The sequence below is a fragment of the Vombatus ursinus genome, unplaced genomic scaffold (assembly GCF_900497805.2).
Source record: "Vombatus ursinus unplaced genomic scaffold, bare-nosed wombat genome assembly UNPS02014781.1, whole genome shotgun sequence".
In the NCBI taxonomy this organism is placed as follows: domain Eukaryota; kingdom Metazoa; phylum Chordata; class Mammalia; order Diprotodontia; family Vombatidae; genus Vombatus; species Vombatus ursinus.
In genome coordinates, this window is record NW_020954559.1 from 41,126,445 (window position 1) to 41,149,117 (window position 22,673).

At 39.7% G+C, this 22,673-nt stretch overlaps 1 protein-coding gene across 1 annotated transcript in view; it reads right to left on the minus strand.

The window, feature by feature from the left end:
* LOC114046211 (E3 ubiquitin-protein ligase SH3RF3-like) overlaps positions 1–22,673 on the minus strand; it is a 515,095-nt gene that overhangs the window by 194,791 nt on the left and 297,631 nt on the right. The window contains exon 2 of the mRNA XM_027866460.1: positions 19,364–19,639. Within this exon, the coding sequence (XP_027722261.1) occupies positions 19,364–19,639 (276 nt within the window). The remainder of the gene's footprint in view (positions 1–19,363; positions 19,640–22,673) is intronic.

Sequence of the window (22,673 nt, forward strand, 5' to 3'; positions counted from 1 at the left end):
AAAAAAAAAAAGGGGAGGGGGGAAGAATAGATCTTAAAAAAATAGATCTGAGAGGGGAAGACCCTTAGGGTTTCTGACCAAAATAGAAACAACAGTTATTTACATTCATTCTGAGCCGATCAGGTCCCAAACAGTGACCAAGTAGAGCTTGGTCTAGGACCAAAGTGATTTGGAGATAAGGCTGGTCTTTAAGAGAAAAAAAAAACAGAACAAAAAATGTAAATTTTAATATGAGTAACAGCCTAGGAAAGAACTGTGGGGTGGAAAGAGCAGAAGTCAGAATGAGGATGAAAGATAAGGCTAGTGGCAGTAAGGCACTGGTAAAGAAAGAATGATAAAAGATTATGATCAGTAAAGGAATTTGGAGATAATAAACATGGAAGTAGAACCCTTGTGGGTAATGGCAAAATCAAGAGTATAAGCATCTCTGTATGTAACTGAGGTAGACTGGAGAAATAAATGATGGCAGCTGGTAGATGGAAGAACTGAGAATTTAGGGTACTTTAGTGAGCATCAACATGTAGGCTGAAGTTTCCCCCCCAACCCCCACTCATTATGTAACCATAGGTGATTCACCTGACCTGAATCTCAGTTTCCCATCTGTAAAATGAACATAATACTTGCACCCATGTATTTCATGGGGCCAGAGCAGAGGTATAGCTCACTCAATGGAACTCAATTCTGCTGACTCAAAGTCTAGTTCCCCATCCACTACAAAGTGCCCCTCAGAAGAGAGTAAGAATCTACTATCCCAGAGTAATTATAAAATTCATTTTTCTTCTCTTGGCCCTAAATCTGGGATAGTCATTTGATGGCTCAGGAACCAATTCTGTACAAGCACCAAACAATATGTCCCTAACTCATCTGTGTCTCTTTAAATGGCCTCTTACTTTCCCAGCCCCCAGGAAGCTTCTATTCCTGATTGCCTGAAACCATGAGCCAGTACCACCAAGGACCTAGTCAGGATTCCCATGTCACTAGTCTTAAATACCTGAAACATATGGTCCTCTAATTTATACAAGTTGCTGCTCAATCTTGGATCAGAGTATCAGATAGAACCTCTGAGAGAAGGAAAACATGTCAGCTAGATTAGGGCATTTTTTTTTGTTGTTGTTGAGGCAATCAAGGTTAAATGACTTGCCCAGGGTCACACAGCTAGTAAGTGTCTGAGGCTGGATTTGAATTCAGGTCCTCTGACTCCAGGACTGGTACTCTATCTACTGTGCCACCTAGCTGCTCCCAGAATTAGCAATTCTAATAATCTCTAATTCTCATAGATGGCTTAGAACGAGCATTCCTGTTATGGCCACCTATTCTGACCTGACCTTTTCCACTGTGTAAGCAATGCTTTTTAGGTTACTAGGTTTATTGCAATATTAGAATTTGAGACTCTTTTAACATTCTGTCTGGTGTATTTATTTATTTTTCAGTAAGATGGGCTTTCCCCTGAAAAGCCTTTGAGGACAAAAACCTCCCCAGAGGAGCTATGCTATGAAAAGAAAACTTAGTAAACTTGGAAGTACTGTAGAAATAGTAGTTATTACCTAGTGTGGCACAGTGGACAGAGTGTTGGACTTGGACTCTGGGTTCAAATCCTACTTCTGACACTTTCTAGGGAGATAATCTTAGGCTAATTACTTATATCCTGTGTGCCTTAGTCAACTTCCTAGGACTTGCCTAATAAATTAGATTGGTTTGATCTGTGTTATTAGGAGTAGTCCCCACACTGGGAGTTCCTACAGTGAGTCCAAATCATAGACTTCTCATGTGTTCATCACTGATAACGCTAGAGCTAGCAGTGAAATCAAGTCAACAAGCATTTATTAGACACTTACTATGTGCCAGGCACAGGATTTGAATGCACATCTTTCTGACTCTAAGCCCAGTGCTTGTTGTTACTGTTAGGAGTGGTATTACTACCTACCTCTCTCCACTACCCCACAAACCTGTCTCACATCAGCCAGTTAGCCCCTGAAAGTGATGTCTTGACAAACAAGCAAAGATGAATATCAGAACTGTACTATTGAATAAGCCTGCTTTTGCTGTTCAGCACGTACAGTCCCCAAGGTCCCTGTGTTATTGTTTCTTTTTTTTTTTTTTTTTTTACTTTGGTGTCCACTGTTTATCCAGGTTTCTGTCTTTCATTTCTACCAGGGACATTCCAGGCAGCCAGCTTTGGTGCTGTTGGGCCAGGGACAGATCCCATGCCCTCAAGAGCCAGGATTCCAGAGCCACTGCTGTGGAATGGTGCTTGCCACTCTCTCTCCAAGCCCCGTTTGCCAGCTGGCAACCTGCAGCGTCCAGATGGGGAGGGTGAAACCAAACATAGACGAGCACCCTCTGGGCTTCCTCAACCATCACTCTCTTCTTCGAAGTCTCCAGCACAGGATGCTGTGACTACTGAGCTAAGCCTGCTTTGTACTGGTGGATTAATAGCAGTTAATGACTCCATTAAATACTTTGCCATGAATGGTAAGGGGTGATCAGAGGAACAATTTTATGTTATTTTCTTAACAAAAGGCAGGCGTGGGATTTTGGAGGGAGAATTTTCTTTTTTTTTTCCCCTCTTTAGAGGCAAAGTGCTTTTGAACGACCTGCCTTTGACTTGCATTCTGACAGTGAGGCATCTATAATGGGAGTGCAAGTCCTGTAGCAATATGGGAGTGTAGAGGAGGCAGTAACTAACCAAGACATTCAGCTGACTTTAAACAAGAGAGGGCATGAGTTGGGAGGGGTGGGTGTGAAACTCCCATGTGTGCAGATGGCTTTCTGAAGTCATCATTTTTGGTATTTGATTCCTTTATGTTTCCTGGAAATCAACTGACTGAATGTGAAAGAACAGAGTATAGAATGCAGAAGTGGCATCTGGGCATATTTGTGGATTTTTTAGTATTCATGACCACTTCAGGACCACTGATAGGTATTTCATGTGATATTACCATTCTGATCATTAAAGACAGTACACTATTTGATACCTACAGCTGGGTTTATCCAGCACATTGGACAACTGGTATGCATTAGGAATTCTCTGAAGTTTCTGGTCACTGGGATAATTCATTTGTGCCCTAAGATACTCAGTATGGGAGTGATGACATTTATCAAATTGTACCTTGAAATGATATCAAGGTTTGTTAAACTGCTTTTAATAATATCCAAATTCTTTGCATGGGAAGTCTTTGTGGGCACATGGGAGTGCAAACACATACACACACCCTAAGTCCATACAGGCACTTAAATGAGTTTGTTCATTCAATCAGTAAGCATTTATGGAGCACCTATTATGTTCTAGGCACTATGGTACACCTTGGGGATATCAGTAAAAGAATTAAACAATCCATATTTTTAGGGAACTTATATTCTAATAGGGGAAGACAACAGATACATATATAAATATATACAGCACAAATATAAAGTGAATAAATACAAATATATACAAAATAGTTAAATACAAAGCAGTTTAGGAGGAAGGGCACAGTCAGATCTTTCTACAACTATTTATTGTCTTTCATCTTTTAGAGGCTCACCTGTAATTGCAGATCCTATCTTGCCTCCCCTTCTGAGTTCCCCTAAGGTGTGTGCATATATACAAATACATGCATACATACATACATATATGTATATATGTGTATATATACACACACACATATATGTGTACAGTTAGACTTTCAAACTCTAGGCTTTGTAGGGAAAAACTCACCTTAATGAAAAATAAATATGCCAGGTAGAATATCAAAAGATAGTCTCAAATTCTAGCATTGCAATAGACCCAAGTAACCTAAAGAACATGGAAAAGGACAGCATAGTTAGGTGGCCATAATAGGGATGCTCAATCTAAGCCATTAATAGAAATTAGCGGTCATTAGAATTGCCCTAACCTAGTTGACATGTTTTCATTTGAGCAAAGATATCTGATATTCTGGTCCAAGACCAAGCAGCAGCTTGTATAGGTTAGGGGCCTGGATGCCTCAGGTATTCAAGGTTGGTAATACAGTAGCCCCGCCCAGGTTCTTGGTGGGATAGGGGAGGTGTTCATGATTTTAGGCACTCAAAAATAGAAGCTTTCTGGGGACTGAGAGTGGGAGGTGGGGAAAGTAGGGGCTTAAAGAGACTGATGAGTAGTGACATACTGTTTGGTGTGTGTACAGAATCAGCTCCTGCATCATTAAGTTGACTATCCCAGATTTAGGAACAAGAGAAAAAAATGAATTTTGTCATTACTCTGAGATAGTATATTCTTACTGTGCCCATAGAAGATGGAAAACTAGACTTGGAGTCAGGAAATCTGGGTTCAATTGAGCTAAAACTCTCTCCCTCTGCTCCCACATGCACTAGTTATTTGAACTTAGGCAAGTCATTTGACTTCACTGAGTCTTAGTACCTTATCTGTAAAATGAATATAATTCTTGCACTGTATACCTCATAGGATTAGTATGAGGTTCAACTGAAATAACACATGAAAATGTTTTCATAAATTTTAAAGCACCATGGAAATATCCACTATAATAATTACATAAGGTAGGTGGTTCAGGCCTGAAATCAAGAAGACTCTTCTTCTAGAGTTCAAATCTGGCCTTGGACATTTACTAGCCTTGTGATCCTGGGCAAGTCATTCAACCTTGTTTGCCTCGGTTTCCTCATCGGTAAAATGAGCTGGAAAAGGAAATGGCAAACCACTCCAGTATCTTTGCCAAGAAAGCCCCAAATGGGGTCATGAAAAGTCAAATGCAACTCAACAACAACAACACATCTATAAAGTCACAAGACTGGTTTTCATGAATGTTTTGGGGCACCTTAAAGTCTCACCAACCATGTCATACTTTAAAGTCCTTAAGGAAGTGTGACACATGAGACAGAAGATTGGCCTTGGATTCAGGAAGATCTGGGTTAAAGCTCTGTCTCTAATGAACACTAGCTTGCAGTTACAGCCTCCAAGGGCTCCCAGGCATCTCTGGAAGACTGTCAGATACAGACCAGAACTGTGCCAGGCAAAGGGGGTTTTCAGACCAGGTGTTCCCCACTGATAAAATATCACAAATATGGACCAAAAAAATCCTGCCACAGTATAATAATACTTAGAGTAGCATTTTTGTTTGCTGTGATTAAAAAAAAAATCCTGAGTTGAATGGGATGCATTCATTGCTTTGTAGAACATGTTGTAAGATTTCAGGATTTTTTTAAAGTTTAGTTACTCTGCTGAGTCATAATACAAAATCCTTTTTCCTCCCTTTTTCCACAGAAGCTCTTATTCTCTTTCTTCCCAGCTGCCTCTGCTCCTCAAACTACCTATCTTTCATTTTTCCTGGGCCTTGGTTGCCTTGATTTTGTAAGGTTAACCTGTTAGTTACTCCTAAAACAAAGGTCTGAGCATATCATTTTCCTGCTTAAGGTTTTCTGTTGCCGCTAGGATAAAATATAAACTTTTAACCTGGCAAAGCATACTACAATCTGCCACTCCTATCTCCCTGAACCTTTCCAGACTTATTTTATGTAACTTTTCTCCAGTTAAACAAGGTCACCAGTCATTCTTTGGGCTATCCCATACACTCTCTTCTTTATCTCTGACTCTCAGAATCCTCATCTGTAAAATAATATCTAGAGAGTACCTATATCATAGGATATTCTTTTTAGAGTGCAAAGTGTTATGTAAATGGCATCTATTATTTCTAATCATTTCTTACTCTGCTGAGTCAACTCTCTCTTCTCGCCCTCTAAATGTAGAACAAAGTTTAGTCCCGGTTTTTATTTTTCTACATTTGTCATTTTGCAATCTCATACTCTCTCAGAGCTTCAGCTATTACCCCTAAATAGATGAGAGTAAGTGAGTTGCCCAAGGTCTCAGAATTAGTCAGTAGCACTTACACCCTAGGCCAGGCACTTATCTCATACTGATTTCTCTCTTTCCTGAAATTCTACAGTCCTTACTGTCTCCATTCACTTGGCATTTATATAGTGCCTTGTATTATTCATTTTGAAAAGTCCTGTCCCTCCCTCAAAACAAGAACTAAATGGTAATCTCCCTGAGGTCAAGGCCTTGAGCTTAAATATTTCTTTCTTTTAAACTTATTTTTTTTCAGTTAACAGCAGTCTACCTATTCTCCTTGCTACTCTTTTCCCAATATTAAAAAAAGAAAGAAAAAACAACCCCTGTAACAAATATATACATAGAGAGATTCAAGCAAAATTAATTACTGCACCAGCCATGTAAAATGTGTGTGTGTGTGTGTGCCTGTGTACTCTGAGCCTATCACCTCTCTGTTAGGAGATGGGTAACTTATATCATTAGGAGTCGTGGAATCATGGTTGATCACTGTGCTGATCAAAGTTGTTAAACCTTTTAAAATTATTTGTCATTACAATGTTATTCTTATCGTATAACTTGTTTTTCCTGGTTCTACTCACATCACTATGCATTAGTTCAATACACCTTCCTAGTCTTCTCTGATAGCATCTCTTCATAATTTCTTACAGCACAATAGCATTCCATTATGTCAATATAGCATAACTTATTCAGCTATTCCCCAACTGATAGGCACCTCCTTAATTGTCAATTCTTTGCCACCACAAAAAGAACTATTATAAATTAGCTTATATATTTCTTTGTATCCTTAATACTCAGGGCATTGTACATGCTCAACAAAGTGCTTTTTAAATTGAAAATAATGCTCTAACATTCGTCAATTACACAGTCTTCTACCTCATCAATCATTCAATTAGTTTAAAATGGCAGGGGAGGGAGGGAAGGGAGAAAGATGATCAGTTTCAACCACTTTTTCCATAGCTTGAATAGCTTAATCTTACCTTTCTAATTTGCCAAAACAAATTAAATTTCTCTAAGCTCTTGATACTCATAAACTCTACTGTCATTAAACACCTTTGTTGCTAATCCTTTAATACTCATTGGGAAACCACAATATGACAGGAATCGTGTTGGTGAAACACCATAGTTCCAAGCCTCTGCCCTCCTGGGACTCAAAAGTTGTTACCTTGGACCTTAGTTGCACTTTAGATGAATACTCTTTTTTTTTTCTACTCTCAAAAGGCTTTGTTCTTATATTTTTAATAAACAAGAGATTCGTTACATGATCATTTGTTGAGTGGGCTACATTAAGAGGACAGTGACTCTCCTAGATTTGAGACTATTTCCTATAGAATGAAGGATTTCAGGCAGGTATCTGTAGGACAAAAGGCACTCTCAAGGCAGCCCCAAAGACAAAGCTCTGCTGGTGTTTTTTCACTGTTGCTTAGGTAACTTTCTGTTACAACCACCCAGGGGATCAGAGGAATTTCTCTCCCAAAGACTGTACTTCTGGAATTCCCATCCTTTTCTTTCTCTTAAGTTACACCTTCACTAGAGGAATCATTCTTGGACACTAATTCAACAAATATTTATTGAGTGCCTAATACGTGCAAAATCCTCTTCTAGGCCCTAAGGAGGATATGTGTATGTGTGTGTGTGTGTGTGTGTGTATACATAAGCGCACACACACACACATATATATATATATATTATAATAACTGTAAGAGATAGTCTTTGCCCTCAGAATATGCATACTGTCAGGTGCTACAAGTACAGGAAAATTTTATGGCAGGACAAGGGACTCTTGGGATTACAAACTATATACAAATTAGGTAAGGTACAGGCATTCAGTCTCATGTTACTCAACACAACTTGGCACAGGCTTAAAGCATAACTTAAATCTCTCTCCCAGACACTCCATTCCATCCTGCAAATTGGCTAACTCATTTGGTTCCTTTTTTTGCAGGTTCACTCTTATTTCCACCCCTAGTCCAAGATTGCTGTTACTTTTCTCAGCTCCATTGGCCAATAGACCTCAAGAAACACTTCTTTTCTGTCTCCAGGAACAGCCTTCATTTTAAATCAAAACTACTTAAGTAATTACACAAGTTCTGACTTGATAGAATCCCTAAGTTCTGCATATGGAATTACTTTGAACTACCTTTTCTTCTCTTTTGAACCAAGAACCTTGTTCTGCTCCCCAGATCTCCCTTCTATTCTCCCTCTCTTTGTCTTTCCCTCCCCCAACTCTAAAAATTATTCTTCATAACTCCACCTTGCATAGCCTTTCTGAGGACCTTAATTACTCATCCAGGACTATTCCTTTTCCCTTCTTCCCTCGACAATTCTTTGGGTTCACCAATCATTTTTGAATCTATTTAATTTTACTATCATTTCTGTCCACATTTCTCGATTTCATCCCCAAGGAGAGCATGAGAGACTTTAATGTTTGAGAAAATTCTTCTCTTCCTCATTATTTTTCTTCCCATAATTGGGACAATTATAATTACGGAATCTCAGAGTTGAAAGAAACCTTAGACAGTACTGAGTCCAATCTTTACATGAACAAGAATCCCCTCTAGGGAGCATGCCCATCAATTGGGGAATGGATAAACAAGTTGTGGAATATGATAGTGATGGAATACTATTGTGCTATGAGAAATGATGAGCAGCATGGTTGCAGAAAAACTTAAATGAACTGATCCAAAGTGAAGTGAGCAGAACCAGCAGAACATAGTACACGGTACCAGCAATATTGTACCACAATCAATTGTGAATGACAGCTATTCTCAGCAATGCAATGATCCAAGACAATTCAAAAGGACTTATGATGAAAAATGTTATCCACCCCAGAGAAAGAATTGATGGAGTCTGAATGCAGATGGAAGCATACTTTTTTTTTTACTTTATTTTTTTATTGGTCTGTGTTTTCTTTCACAACATGACTAATATGGAAATGTGCTTTTCATGACTGCACCTATATCAAATTGCTTGCCTTCCAAGGAGGGAGTAGAGGAGGGATAGAATTTGGAACTCAAAATTTTACAAAATAAATGTAAAAAAGTTGTTTTTACATGTAATTGGAAAAATATTAAAAAGAATTCCCTCTAGAACATGCCTAACAAGTGATTATCCATCTTTTGCTTAAAGCCCCTCAGCTGGGGGGCGGGGTATGCTATTTCCTGAGGCTGCCCATTACAATTTCAGGAAGGTCATGACACATCTTCAAGACAGCTTGAATGTCTCCCTAAGACACGGCCCATAGTCATTTTATGACCAAGTCACAAAGATGAGCATGGAAGAATGTTATAAATGGAACTAAGAAGATGTTACCTAGGACTTATTTATTTGTTTGTTTGTTTTAACCACATCTGGTTCACTCGTCTAAGCAATTCTCAATGAGCAAACCCTCTAACAATGCAGATTAAGGCCTGCTCCGTAAATTATAGTCAGAGCAGGGGTTCTTAACATGAGATCTATGGGTCTGTGGATAGATTTCAGGAGGGTCAGTGATTTTTTTAAAAGTACTTTGATAGTGGTATTTCAATATAATTAGATTCCCTTGTAATCCTAAAAATGTATTTTAGGCACTTAAAAATATTATTCTGAAAAGGGGTTCATAGGCTTCATAGGTTCATAGATTGCCAGTAGGATCCTTCACACACACACACACACACACACAAATAAGAAACCCAGTTTTAGAGAGTTTCCTGGGGGCACTGAGAGATTAAGTTCTTGGGCCTCACAAAGTACATGTTGGTAGCAGCACTTGAAACCAAGGCTTCCTGACTGTGGCCAGCTCTATCCATTATACCATGCCTCTCAGCTAGGCTCTGTTTAGTTTTGATATATATATATATATGTGTATATATATATATATATATATATATAGTTCTCAGCCACAGCTGGACACACTGCACCTTGACCCCCACATAGCAATGTCACTTTGGTCTTCTTCAAGAATGAAGGACAACCAACCAACCAACCATATAGTTCTCAAGGGTTTATAAAGTATTTTCCTCACAACAATTTAAGGAAGAAGATAGTACAAATATTATCCCTATTTACAGATAAGGAAACAGAAAAAGTGACTCACTTGAAATTTCATAATTATTAAAATCTAGAATTAGGATTTGAATCCAATTCTTCTAATGAAGTCTAGCACTTTTTTTTCCCCAAAGTGAAACAGGTCAAATTGAACTGATCACTTTAGAACATGGAATGAGGGATGGAGATCTTTGTCCTGGGAGAACAATAATTAGACTAGCTTTCCTGGTTTAATTTCACTTTAGTTCAAGAAAATGGAAACAGCATGAGGATGAGCCCCAGTTGCCTACTTTCCAAATCTGAGTATATTCCAACATGCTGATTCATAAATTGGGAAGGAGCAGATATTCAACCAGCTCCAATCCCATGTCAAGACCAAGGCATCCTGGCATAGCTGAAGCATGAAGCTTGGATAAACTGCTGTTCTCTTACTAAGGCCCTGAGTGAATGGACCTAAGGTGATAACCCTGGGGAATGCATATTGGCCCAGGTGAGGAACAGCATCTGGGCACAGTTCCAGCAGCTGCTTAAATAGCCCTGTTGTTTCACCACATGACATAAGCTGTAGGGAAATGTGGTACACCATTTGTCATCCTTTAAAGTCTCATGTGAAAGCAACCACGTGATTAGTCATAATGGTCAGGGAATTCCAGTGGCCACTGAGGAATGCCAGGATGTTAGAACTGAAACTCAAGCAAGCTTGGGGTGTCTTATTTGTTTATTCAAATCCTTTGAAAACTAGTAATCCCTATAGGGCATATAAGATAACTTCCAATTAACCCAGAGTCTGCCCTGCTCACACATCATCTGGAGTAGTATCATGTTCAACTCTGGGTAACACATTTTAGGAAGGACATTGACAAGCTGGAGTGTGACTGAATTAGTGAGGGGAATGTAGACCCTGCCACATGAAGATCAAATGAAAAAACCCAGGATATATGCAGACTTAGAGAAAACCTGATAGCTATTTTTTAAGAATTTGAAAGCCTGCCACATAGAAGATAGATTAGACCTGCTATACCTAGTCTTAGATGGTAGAACAAGGAGTCATTTGTGAAAGTTTCAGTTTTTAATTATACTATGCTATGGAAATGCTTGTTTTATTCCATAAATTAAAAATTAAATAAATAATTAAGAAAAGTTTCAAAAAGGCAGATTTAGGCTAGATGCTAGGAAAGCATTCCTGATAATTAGGGGAAATTTTAAGAAAGATATTGATAAACTGAAAACTGTCAAGAGGAAGGCAATCATGATGATGAAGAATATTGATATCAGTCCATATGAGTATGGGGTGAAAGAATGAGGGATGATTGTTATTGTTCAATTGTTTCAGTTATGTCTGACTCTTCAGGACCCCATTTGGGTTTTCTCGGCAAAAATTCTGTCGTAGTTTACCCTTTCCTTCTCCAGCTTATTTTACGGATGAGGAAACTGAAGCAAGCAGGGTTGAATTGCCCTGGGTCACATAGCTAATAAATGTCTGGGACCAGATTTGAACTCATTGAGATGAGTCTTTCTGACTATAGGCTCAGTACTTTATTCACTGCTCCATCTTAAGATAAGACTATAGTGGAGAGAGTAAGGCAGATGACTTTGCATAGGGCTGCCTCACTTAAATCCAGTTCAAATGCAAACTACGACATTACCCTTGTGATGTCACTGGTTCTCTTGAAGAATGAGAAAAGGCAAGGACCACTACCACCATCACCACCACTAACAACAACCTTAGTCTATGGAAAAAATGTGTGGCAGTGGATACAGTATGCTCTCTAGGACAATTTAAAGAATTATGAAAATTATATCAGACTTTATTTGCTTGACCCCAGAAGGCAATGGGTAGAAATTTCTGGGGCACTCTGCTGGAGACCTCCCAAGTTTACATTGAACCATCAATGGCTACTCTTCTGAAACAGCCAAACAGTTTTGAGTCCCACTAATATGCAAAAAAGCAAATTAGGTTGGATATCTGGCTTGAAAACTCTCTCAACTTCTTAATAATTAGTTTTCCAACAGAGGAGTGGGATGCCTGGGAATTAGTGGATTTCCCCTCAGCAAAGGTCTTCAAGCAAGCCAATCACCATTTGTTGGGGATGCTCTGAAGGGCACTCTTTCTCAGGTACACAGTAAACCAGATGGCCGGTGAGATCCCTTCTCATTCTGAGATTCTGTGATGGGGCCAGATGATAGAAATAAACATCAAAGAGAGAGGAAATATATTGTGGTCTGGATAGGAATTATTGAAAAGTCACTTGAAGATTTTTGGATTATTGTAAGACTCCCTCTGTTCATTCATTTCCTAAGTTCACCAGTAACCCTATAAGCAATTTTAATTAAAAACTTCCTTATTTCAGCTTTCACCTCCATGAACTATACACCTGCCTATTGTCTCCAAAGCAGCAAGCAACGACCCCAACAGCTAGGATAATGCCAAAATTCCAAAAAAAATTGGACCTATGATACAAATCAAAATCATCAAGGGAGGAAGTATAACTGTGCAGTGTATAATGTTTTGGACTTGGAGTCACAAAGATCTAGCTATTATTGTTGTTATCATCATGATCATCATCATTATTATAATTATTATTATGTTTGCTTAATTAGTGTGAACAGAGGTGATATTACAGAACGAGCCTGGTTAGTAAGGACCTTCCCCTTCTTTATATTCTAACTCTCTAATGCATTTATGCAACATAATATACAGGGAATACCAAGAGTATTTAATAAACTTGATCAATTTAAGATTTAATACCTTAAAACAACACTGACTTTTGGGACACCTTGTATGACACTGTATTTATGGCTCATCTTCTAACTAGACTGTGAACTCCCTGAAGGTGAGCAAAATGTTTTATTTCTTCATTTAATTTCTTCTAGCTCATGACACTGTGCTCTCTTTGTACACAGTATTCATGTAATGTTTGTTGAATGAATAGAAGGCTGGCATTGCAGGAATATTATGCCAACTTAACTAAAGTTCTATGTTCATCAAGTGACTGAACGAGATAGTGGGAAGTAGGGGTTGGAGAAGAGTCTAACTGGGGGATATTCAGTTACTAGGAAATCTCTAGGCTTATAATTTGATTTGTTTGGAAAGACATGAGGTTAAGAGCAAGAGGTTATTATGATGGTTGGATAATCCAAGTTTGAAACAGTGAAATTGTCCTCCAGTGGTTATGACTGACCTAAAAGAAGCTTAGAAATATCAAAAAGCTCTTTTCTCCCACTACTCTGGAAATATTTTATTTAAATTCTATTTAAAAGGCCAAAAGAGAGGGGCGGAGCCAAGATGGCAGAGGGACGGAGCCAAGATGGCAGAGGGACTTGCTAGAGCTCTCCCCTAAACCCCTCCAAATACCTACAAAAAATGGCTCTAAACAAATTCTAAAGCAGCAGAACCCACAAAAAAAACAGAGTGAAACAAATTTCCAGCCCAAGACAACCTGGATGGCTTATCAGAAAGGTATATCGCACCTGGCTGGGAGAGGAACACAGTTCGGCGTGGGCACACAGGCTGCAGCAACCCTAGAGCAGGCCTCAGAGGACTGAATCATGGGCAGCTATGGTGGTTTCCAGACTTCTCAACCTACGAATGCCAAAAACCACTTGGAAGGTCAGTGGGAAAAGTCTGTTACTGCGATGAGAGAAGAAGCTAGATCTCAGTCGCCCTGAGGGCAGCGGCTGACTTCTGAGCTTCTAGCCTACAGACTGAGGGGCAATTGAGTGGCTGATCAGAGGGGGATTGCAGGGATCTCTTTGCCAGTGCTGAGGCAGGAATCTCTTGCTTTGCCCTGGCTTGGATCTGGGTCACAGTTCTGAGGGGCAGTCCTGGGGCGAGGAAGAGCGCTGATGTGGTGGAGCTTGTTGTGGCAGTGGAGAGGAAACACCTCACTGCTTATCAAAGCACCTCAGAAGAACTCACACTTTTCAGGTCCCTAGAAGTATCTCTGAAAACAGCTGTACAAACCCCCAAAGCTTGGGACAGTACATTTTCCACATTGGAAACAGACTCTTACCTTAACAAAGAGTTTAAAACTCAAGTAATTGGTTGGGATCACAAGCAAGCAGTGCAAAAAGAGTCAGACTATATTATCTTACTTTGGTGACAAAGATCAAAACATACAACCAGAAGAAGACAACAAAGTCAAAACTCCTACATCCAAAGCCTCCAAGAAAAATATGAATCAGTCCCAGGCCTTGGAAGAGCTCAAAAGGGATTTTGAGAAGCAAGTAAGAGAAGTAGAGTTAAAACTGAGAGTGATGCAAGAAAATCATGAAAAACAGGTCAATAGCTTGCTAAAGGAGACCCAAAAAAATACTGAAGAAAATAATACCTTAAAAAATAGCTTAACCTAAATGGCAAAAGAGGTCCAAAAAGCCAATGAGGAGAAGAATGCCCTAAAAAGCAAAATTGGCCAAATGGAAAAGGAAGTCCAAAAGATTACTGAAGAAAATACTTCCTTAAAAATTAGAATAGAGCAATTGGAAGCTAGTGACTTTGAGAAATCAAGACACTGTAAAACAAATCCAAAAGAATGAAAAATTAGAAAACAATGTAAAATATCTCACTGGAAAAACAATTGACCTGGAAAACAGATCCAGGAGAGAGAATTTAAAAATTATTGGACTATCTGAAAGCCATGATCAAAAAAAGAGCCTAGACATCATCTTTCAAGGAATTATCAAAGAAAACTGCCCTGATATTTTAGAAGCAGAGGGCAAAATAGAAATTGAAAGAATCCACCAATCTCCTCCTGAAAGAGATCCCCAAAGGAAAACTCCTAGGAATATTGTAGCCAAATTCCAGAGTCCCCAGGTCAAGGAGAAAATATTACAAGCAGCCAGAAAGAAACAATTCAAGTATTGTGGAAACACAATCAGGGTAACACAAGATTTAGCTGCTTCTACATTAAGGGACCGCAGGGCATGGAATATAATATTCTGGAGGGCAAAGGAGATAAGATTACAACCAAGAATCACCCAGCAAAACTGAGTATAATTCTTCAGGGGAAAAAATGGTCATTCAGTGAAATAGAGGACTTTCAAGCATTCTTGATGAAAAGACCAGAGCTGAATAGAAAATTTGACTTTCCAATACAAGACTCAAGTGGAACATGAAGAGGTAAACAGGAAAGAGAAATCATAAGAGACTCATTAAGGTTGAACTGTTTACATTCCTGTGTGGAAAGATGATATTTGTAACTCATGAGACTTTTGTCAGTATTAGGGTAGTTGGAGGGAAAATTATATGTATGTATATATATAGATAGATAGATAGATAGATGATAGATAGATAGATAGATAGATAGATAGATAGATAGATAGATAGATAGATAGATAGATAGATAGAGGGCACAGGGCGAGTTGAAAATGAAGGGGCCGTATCTGGAGAATAAAATTAAGGGGTGAGAGAGGATTATACTAGGAGAAGGAGAAAGGGAGAGATAGAATGGGGTAAATTATCTCACAAAAAAAAACCAGAAAAGAAAAGGCTCTTACAGTGGAGGAGAACCAGGGGAAGGTGAGAGGAAATGAGTGAATCTTATTCTCATAGGATTTGACTTAAGGAGGGTATAACATACACACTCAGTTGGGTATGGAAATCTGTCTTACCCTACAGGAAAATAGGAGGGGAAGGGGACAAGAGAGTAAGGGGATGATAGAGAGGAAGGCAGAATGGGAAAGGGGGTAATCAGAAGCAAATGCTTCTGAGGAAGGACAGGGTCAAAAGAAAGAATAGAATAAATAGGGGGGAGGATAGGATTAAGGGAAATGGAGTTAGTTTTTCTCAGTATGTCTACTATGGAAGTGTTTTGCATAACTGCACATGTATAGCCTATGTTGAGTTGCTTGCCTTTTCAATGAGGGTGGGTGGAGAGGGAGGAAGGGAGAAAATTTGGAACCCAAAGTTTAAAAAACACATGTTTAAAAAAAAAAAACTTTTTCCCATGCAACTGGGAAATAAGAAATACAGGAAATGGGGTACAGAAATCTATCCTGTCCTACAGGAAAATAGAAGGGGAAGGGGGGGGAGAGATAGCAGGGAAATCAGACTAGGGGAAGGGGTATTCAGAATGCATGCCATCTTGGGGTGGGGGAGGGGCGAGATGGGGTGAAAATTTTGAACTCAAAATCTTGTGGAAGTAAATGTCGAAAACTAAAAATAAAAAAAAATTAAAAAACAACAAATCATTCCATTTTCTCAGGCTGTCCCCCATATCTAGAATGCTCTCCCTCACCTAGTGGATTCCCTGGCTTCCTTGAAGTCCCAACTAAAAATCATATCTTTGAAAGGAAGCCTTTCTATCCGAAAGTTAGCTGTCAGTTAAGTCTTAAAGTCAAGCATCTCATAGGTCAGTGATTACTAGATAAAAGAGTCAATTTGGAACTGACTTTTTACCTTTCATCTGGAAACCAGGACAACATCCAACTAGTCCTTTCCAACATCATGTTTTACCCATTTGTCAACATGGATCATCTTGCCGTCATAAAGTATTCTTGTAGAATTCATTAAGGCAACATCAGTCATTTAGGTGAATGACTGGGGGTTGGCCTTGGACAGTGGGAAAAAGTAGAAGACAAAGGACATTGTGAAGTGAGAATATTTGGGAGAAACTGCCTGACTGACCAAATTGAATATGCAAATGTGACAAACACTGTAATAAAAGCATAAGCTAAATGAAAAAAAAATAAAAATAAAAGGCCAAAAGAACTAGATGGGATTCCTTTCATATAGTGAGCCAAGCAAATTCACATGATACTAAATGATTAGGTAGCATTTCCTAGGATGGTAGGATGCTGCTGAGGCCTTTTACCTTAAGAGGCTCCAAAGAGGATAGATACTTTACTGAGGTGCCTGGTGATATTGTTAAATGAGAAAGGATATGGAGCGGGAACAAGTGGGTTTTTAAATTCACACTTATTACTGATTTGTTATGTGACCTTCAGCAAGTAATTTAATTTCTTTGGGTCTCAGCTTCCTCATCTATGAGATGAGGGGATGGAGCCCTGGACTTGACCAGTAACATATTTTCAAGCCTTATATCCTAGGATCAATGGATGTGGTTTGTTGAGGTCACGCCAACCTCAAGGGGGGGAGAAACATTGGCCAAGCCAAATGGTTCAGCATAGATGACCTAGAATATACTTCTATGGATCTCTTTAAAGTTAGAGGAACTTCAGGTAGCATTGGACAAAAGGCTTGTGTGGTTTCACATCTGGGCATGGAGTCAACAGGAGGTGTGAAAGGGATGTTAAAGGCACTGAGTTTTGTCACAAATCATAGGACAGAGGCCTTCAGTCTCCAGGAGGTTTTCCTCCAGAGATAAAGGTCAAACTTCATTTGGCAAAAAAACGGAAGAAGGCTGGTGCTCTGTCTGCCCAACAAATCATGTCTCTGGCAGTCTGCCCCTCTGGCCATTGGACAAAGCGGCAGCAGAGGGGCCCAGATCCTGGCTTCCTAGGAAGCTTCATCAAGCAGGTGACAGTTGAAATTAGCATCAGAACACCTTGACGAAAGAAATAAGAAAATACAGAGTTGAATCCCCTGTGGAAAATAGATTATTCACTGTCACACTGAACAATAGAACAAGATATAAATAGCAGTCAGGAGAGGATGGGTTAGCCATGACAGAACCAGGGGAGCTAAAACAGCTATCTGAGTGCTGAGCTCTTGGGAACTAGGAAAGAAGCAAATGGGAGACAGGGTTGAGAACAATGTAAGCATTAAGGGAAACTTTAAAGGTAGACTAATGGAAGGAGAGGAAGGGAGGGATGATAGTGGTAAGACCATTTCCTTCTGCCTTAAAATAGTTCCATATACTCTCAACATCTGAAGTCATCTAATATTCTTACTTTGATCTAAGAGGAACTACAGATGAAAACTACTCCAAACTGGGACTCTTGTTCTAGGGCAGGATAAAATGGCATCCTCTGAAATTTCATGGATGGTCCAAAGGAACCGTCCCTATAGCTGAGACAAGGTCTATAACAGAAAAGCAGATCAGCTTAGCTAAGAGAAAAAGAAGGTCTAAAATTGCTTGCTAGTACCTGAAGTATGAAGTACTTCAGGAAAGAGTAGGAACCATTCATTTCCTTTGATTGGTTTAAGGGCATGGCTGCATTATAAGTTCTTCAGATTCTATATGAGAGAAAATAAGTGGACGGTTCACAACATATGGGGTCATAGTAGAGTAGGTGAATGAACATGGGATCTTAGACCAAGAACTGGATCATAGGGCATCAGATCTCAAGAACGGTGAGGAAGAAGAGAGCCAAAAGGAAAAGAGAGTGGAAAATTGTAAAAGAGAAATATTTACTACCATTAATTAGGAATTCCAATTGTATTAAGTTAACCGTTTTCTCTAGTTCTTCAAAAGATGGGGCTCACAAAAAAGATCAGTGGTGTATTAGAAAAAGAACAGCGTTTGGAATAAAAGCTCCTAGATACTTGGGCAAGTCACTTCACTTCTGTGGGACTCAGTTTCCTCACCTGTAAAATGGAGAGGTTGGACTAGAGGACCTTTTAGATCTTCCTCGCCCTAAATCAATGGTTCTAGGAACTGATGGGAAAAAAATCTAGTTTCTTTTTTGTAACATGGTGAAATGTACAGAGAGCTAGCCCTGAATCCTGTAAGCAAGTCATTTAAATTTTAGTAATATAAGAAACTCTCAAAGACAATAAGTTACAGAGAAAGTAATGATCTGCACTGGCTGAGGGAATTCCCACCCGAGAGTATTCCTTATTCTGGTGAAATCATAGGTCCAGTTCATATACTTATCCCTATCCCTATTTCTTCTTTTAAATGCTGGTCATTCCTCAGGCCAAGAATGGTTTCCCAGGCAGCTCAAATGGCTCCCAGTAAATGTTTTTGCATTTTGCCTCTTGTCTTTGGGTTAATGGTAACCAGGGTAAGACTGATTTTAGGCTGTCAGAACATATTAAAAAAAAAACAAAAACAAAAACAAACAAAAAACCTCACTCCCCTGAGAGCCAAATGAGCTTTTTTAGAACAGGAAGTCTGCCTTTAACAAATCCTCTATTTCGGAAGACTAAATGATACTTTGTCATTGTTGTTGTTGTTGTTCAGTTATGTCCAACATGAACCCACGGACTTTGTCCATGGGATACTGTTGGCAAAAATACTGAAGTGGTTTGCCATTTCCTTTGTTTCCTATGTTCCCATTTTGCAGATGAGGAATTGAGACAAACAGGGGTTAAGTGACTTTGCCCAGGGTCACACAGCTAATGTCTGAGGTCAATACTGAATTCAGATCTTCCTGACTCCAGGCCCAGTGCTCTATCCGCTGCACCACCTAGTTGCCCCATTGATACTTTAGAAAAATATATTGACCTTTTCCTCTGTGTCCACTTTGAGCAATGAAGCTTGCTCTCTGTTCTTAGTCTAATAGAGAATCAAATTATTAGAGGGAACCTTAAATGGATGAGAGTAAGGACAAATTGGGTAGGTTCACAAAAGCCTCAAATGAGAATGATTTAAGACATGCGATTTTTCACTTTACCTTGGTGAAAGTTAAACAGTCCTTGTCCTGATCTTTATCCTTTATCTCAAAGTCATAAAGTGCTTTGCCCTGGGGTGGGGCTTGTGGTAAGGGCTTGATGCACTGAATATAGCTGGCAGGGAAGAAGCCATGGTTTCCATTCAGCTCCCCATGGTACCAGTTCTCATCCACCTTTCGACGAAGGATGATGATGTCTCCCTTGTTAAACTTGAGATCACCAGGTTCTTTCCCCTCATAGCTATAGAGGGCTTTGCCACAAGGAAGTTGGGAAATATTCTAAAACCAAAAGAAAGCAAACAGTGAATTATTAGGACCCCTCATGGTAACTTGTCGTAATAGCACAGAATGTGAGAGGTTGGCTGCAGAAAGACATAGTGTTCTAAAGCTCTTAAGTGCTCAGATGAAGAAGCAGCATGGTGTGGCCAACACAGAACAAGATTTGGAGTTCAAAGACTTTGCTTCAAATTCTTCCTCTGCTGCTTATTATCTTTGTAATCTTGTGGGGGTTGGGCATCAGTTTCCTTATCTTTAAAATAAGAGGGGTGGACTACAAGATTAGAGAAAACAGATTTAGAACTAGAAGGGGAGGGTAGGAAACAAGCATCTATTGGCAATCTCATCAGCTCCTATGGATTTAATTACCATCTCTACATTAACAGTCCTCAAATCTACTTATCCTGCCCCAAACTCTCTACTGATCTCCAATCTTGAATCTCCAACTGCCTTTCAGACATCTCAATCTGGATGTCCAGTAGACAAACTAAATTCAACCTGTCCAAAACAGAGCTCATTATCTTTCACTCTTAACCCTCCTTGCTCATACCTTCCCTATTACTGTAGAGGGTACCACCATCCTCCTAGTCCCTTAGGCTCACAATCTAGGAGTCATTTTCAACTCCTATCTCCCCCTCCCCTTACCCAATCTGTTGCCAAGGCCAGTACACTTTACCTCTCTAACATCCCTCCAAAATACACATACGCGTGCGCACACACACACACACACACACACACACACACACAAAACCCTCTCTCTCTACTAACCCTGCTACCAGTCTGTTGAAGGACTTCATCACTTCACCAGATTATTGCAATAGGCTGCTAGTGGGTAGGCCTACCTCAAGTATCTTCCCACTCTAATTCATTCTCCATTATCCACTAAAGTGATTTTTCTAAAGTTCAGGTTTAACCTTGCCACCCAATTACTTAATAAATTCCAGTGGATCTCTAGCAGCAACAGGATCAAATCCAAAATGATCTGTCTAGCATTTAAAATCCTTCATGATCTAGAATGATTGTACCTTTCCAGGCTTCTTACATCTTTACCTCATATACTCTTCAATCCACTGGCCTCCTGGCTTTTCCATAAACAAGACACTCCATCTTTCTGCTCTGGGAATTTTCTCTGGCTGTCTCCCATGCCTGGAAGGCTCTCCTTACTCATCTCCACCCAATGGCTTCCTTGGCTTCTTTTAAGTCCGAACTAAAACCCCATCTTCTACCAAAAGTCTTTCCAAACTCTACCCTCTTAATTCTAATGCCTTTCCTCTGTTAATTATTTCCTATTCATCCTTCATATAGCTCATTTGTCTGTTGTGTTCCCCACTAGATTATAAACTCCTTGAGGGCAGGGACTATCATTTGCCTCTTTTTGTATCCCCAAAGTTTAGCACAGAGCCAGGCACATAGTAGGTGCTTAATAAATGTTTATTGATTGATCTACTATGTGCCAGTCACTCTTTTAAGTACTTTATAAATATTATCTCATTTGATCCTCACAATAATATTATAATGCTGGTGTCATTATTTTCCCCATCTTACAGTTGAGAAAATGGTAGCATACAGAGAATAAGCAACAGAGGTCACAGAGCTAGTAAGCAACTGAGGCTAGATTTGAACTCAAGTCTTCATGATTCCAGACCCAACATTCTATCCACTGTGTCACCTAGCTGCCTCCCTAGAGGGGAGGCTTAGGGATCACCTAATACTAATATTACATCCCTATTAGTAAAACATTTTGGGTATGCAACCCGAATTTGTGAAAATTTACTCACTTATAAATATAAATATATATAATACTGTATTAATAATTATGTACATTATAAAACAACCAAAAAAGTTTAAAAAGACAAGATAGGGATGAAACAATTTGATCCGAGAGTCAATATTGAGCCCCTAGAGTTTATTAAGTAGGAAGGAGATGGTGACATGGTCAGATCTGCACTTTAGGAAAGCCACTTTGGCTGATGGGTGGAAGATGGATTGCTCTGGGGAGACACTTGAGGCTGGGAGACCAATTAGAAGATTATTGCAATAGTCCAAGTGACAGGTGATGAGGGCCTGTACTAGATGTAGCAGTGTGAGGAGAGAGGACAGGGCAGATGTGGAGATAAAATTGGGGAGTTTTGGCAATTGATGACCTCATAATTTGCACATGTGGATGTACACTAGGGAAAAGTGAGAAGTCCATTATGACAATGAAGATGTGGAAACAGGGAAGGATGGCAGCACCCTCAATAGTCATAGCGAACTTTGGAAGTGGGGTTTTGTTTTTGGTTTTTTTTTTTTTTTTGGCTAGGCAATGGGGTTAAGTGACTTGCCCAGGGTCACACAGCTAAGTGAGTGTTATGTGTCTGAGGCCAGATTTGAACTCAGGTCCTCCTGAATCCAGGGCTGGTGCTCTATCCACTGTGCCACCTTGTATTCCTTGTTGTCCCTTGTTTTTTTTTTGTTTGTTTGTTTTGGAAGTGGGTACTTTTGAAGGAAAAGATGATATACTGCCTGTGATCCAGAATATCATTTTTCCTTGTCTGCTTATCCTATGTGATTTATTGACAAACAAAATGAAAACTGGGAGGTCAGGGCTCTAAGTGGCCAATCCCTAAGTTACAACTCTGAGTGGCTCCTACCAAGGGCCTGGGGTGACCTAAGGGCTAGGGTAGGGAAAGGGATCATTTTTTTCCCCCAGTGGTACTAACTATTATGGTGAGTAGTGGGTAGTTCAGTTTATAACAGCCCCTAAGGGCTAACACCAGGAATAGAAGGGGCAAGGTAGAGAGCTTGTCCTGAAGAGGGGAGTGAGGAGAGCCAGAGATGATGGAATTTGCCCTGTCTTTCCACCCTCTGATTGATCTATCACCTGTGCCTTAGGATCAGACCACCTCGTCCACTGGAATAATGCCACCTTCCCCCCAAGGGGAGTGGAGACAACTGATCTAATCCATTTCTCTTGGCGTCAGTTTCTCATCTGTGTGTAGCCCAAGGATAGCGTGACCCTCACTCTTGCTTCTGGCTTCCTAATTGTAGATTTATA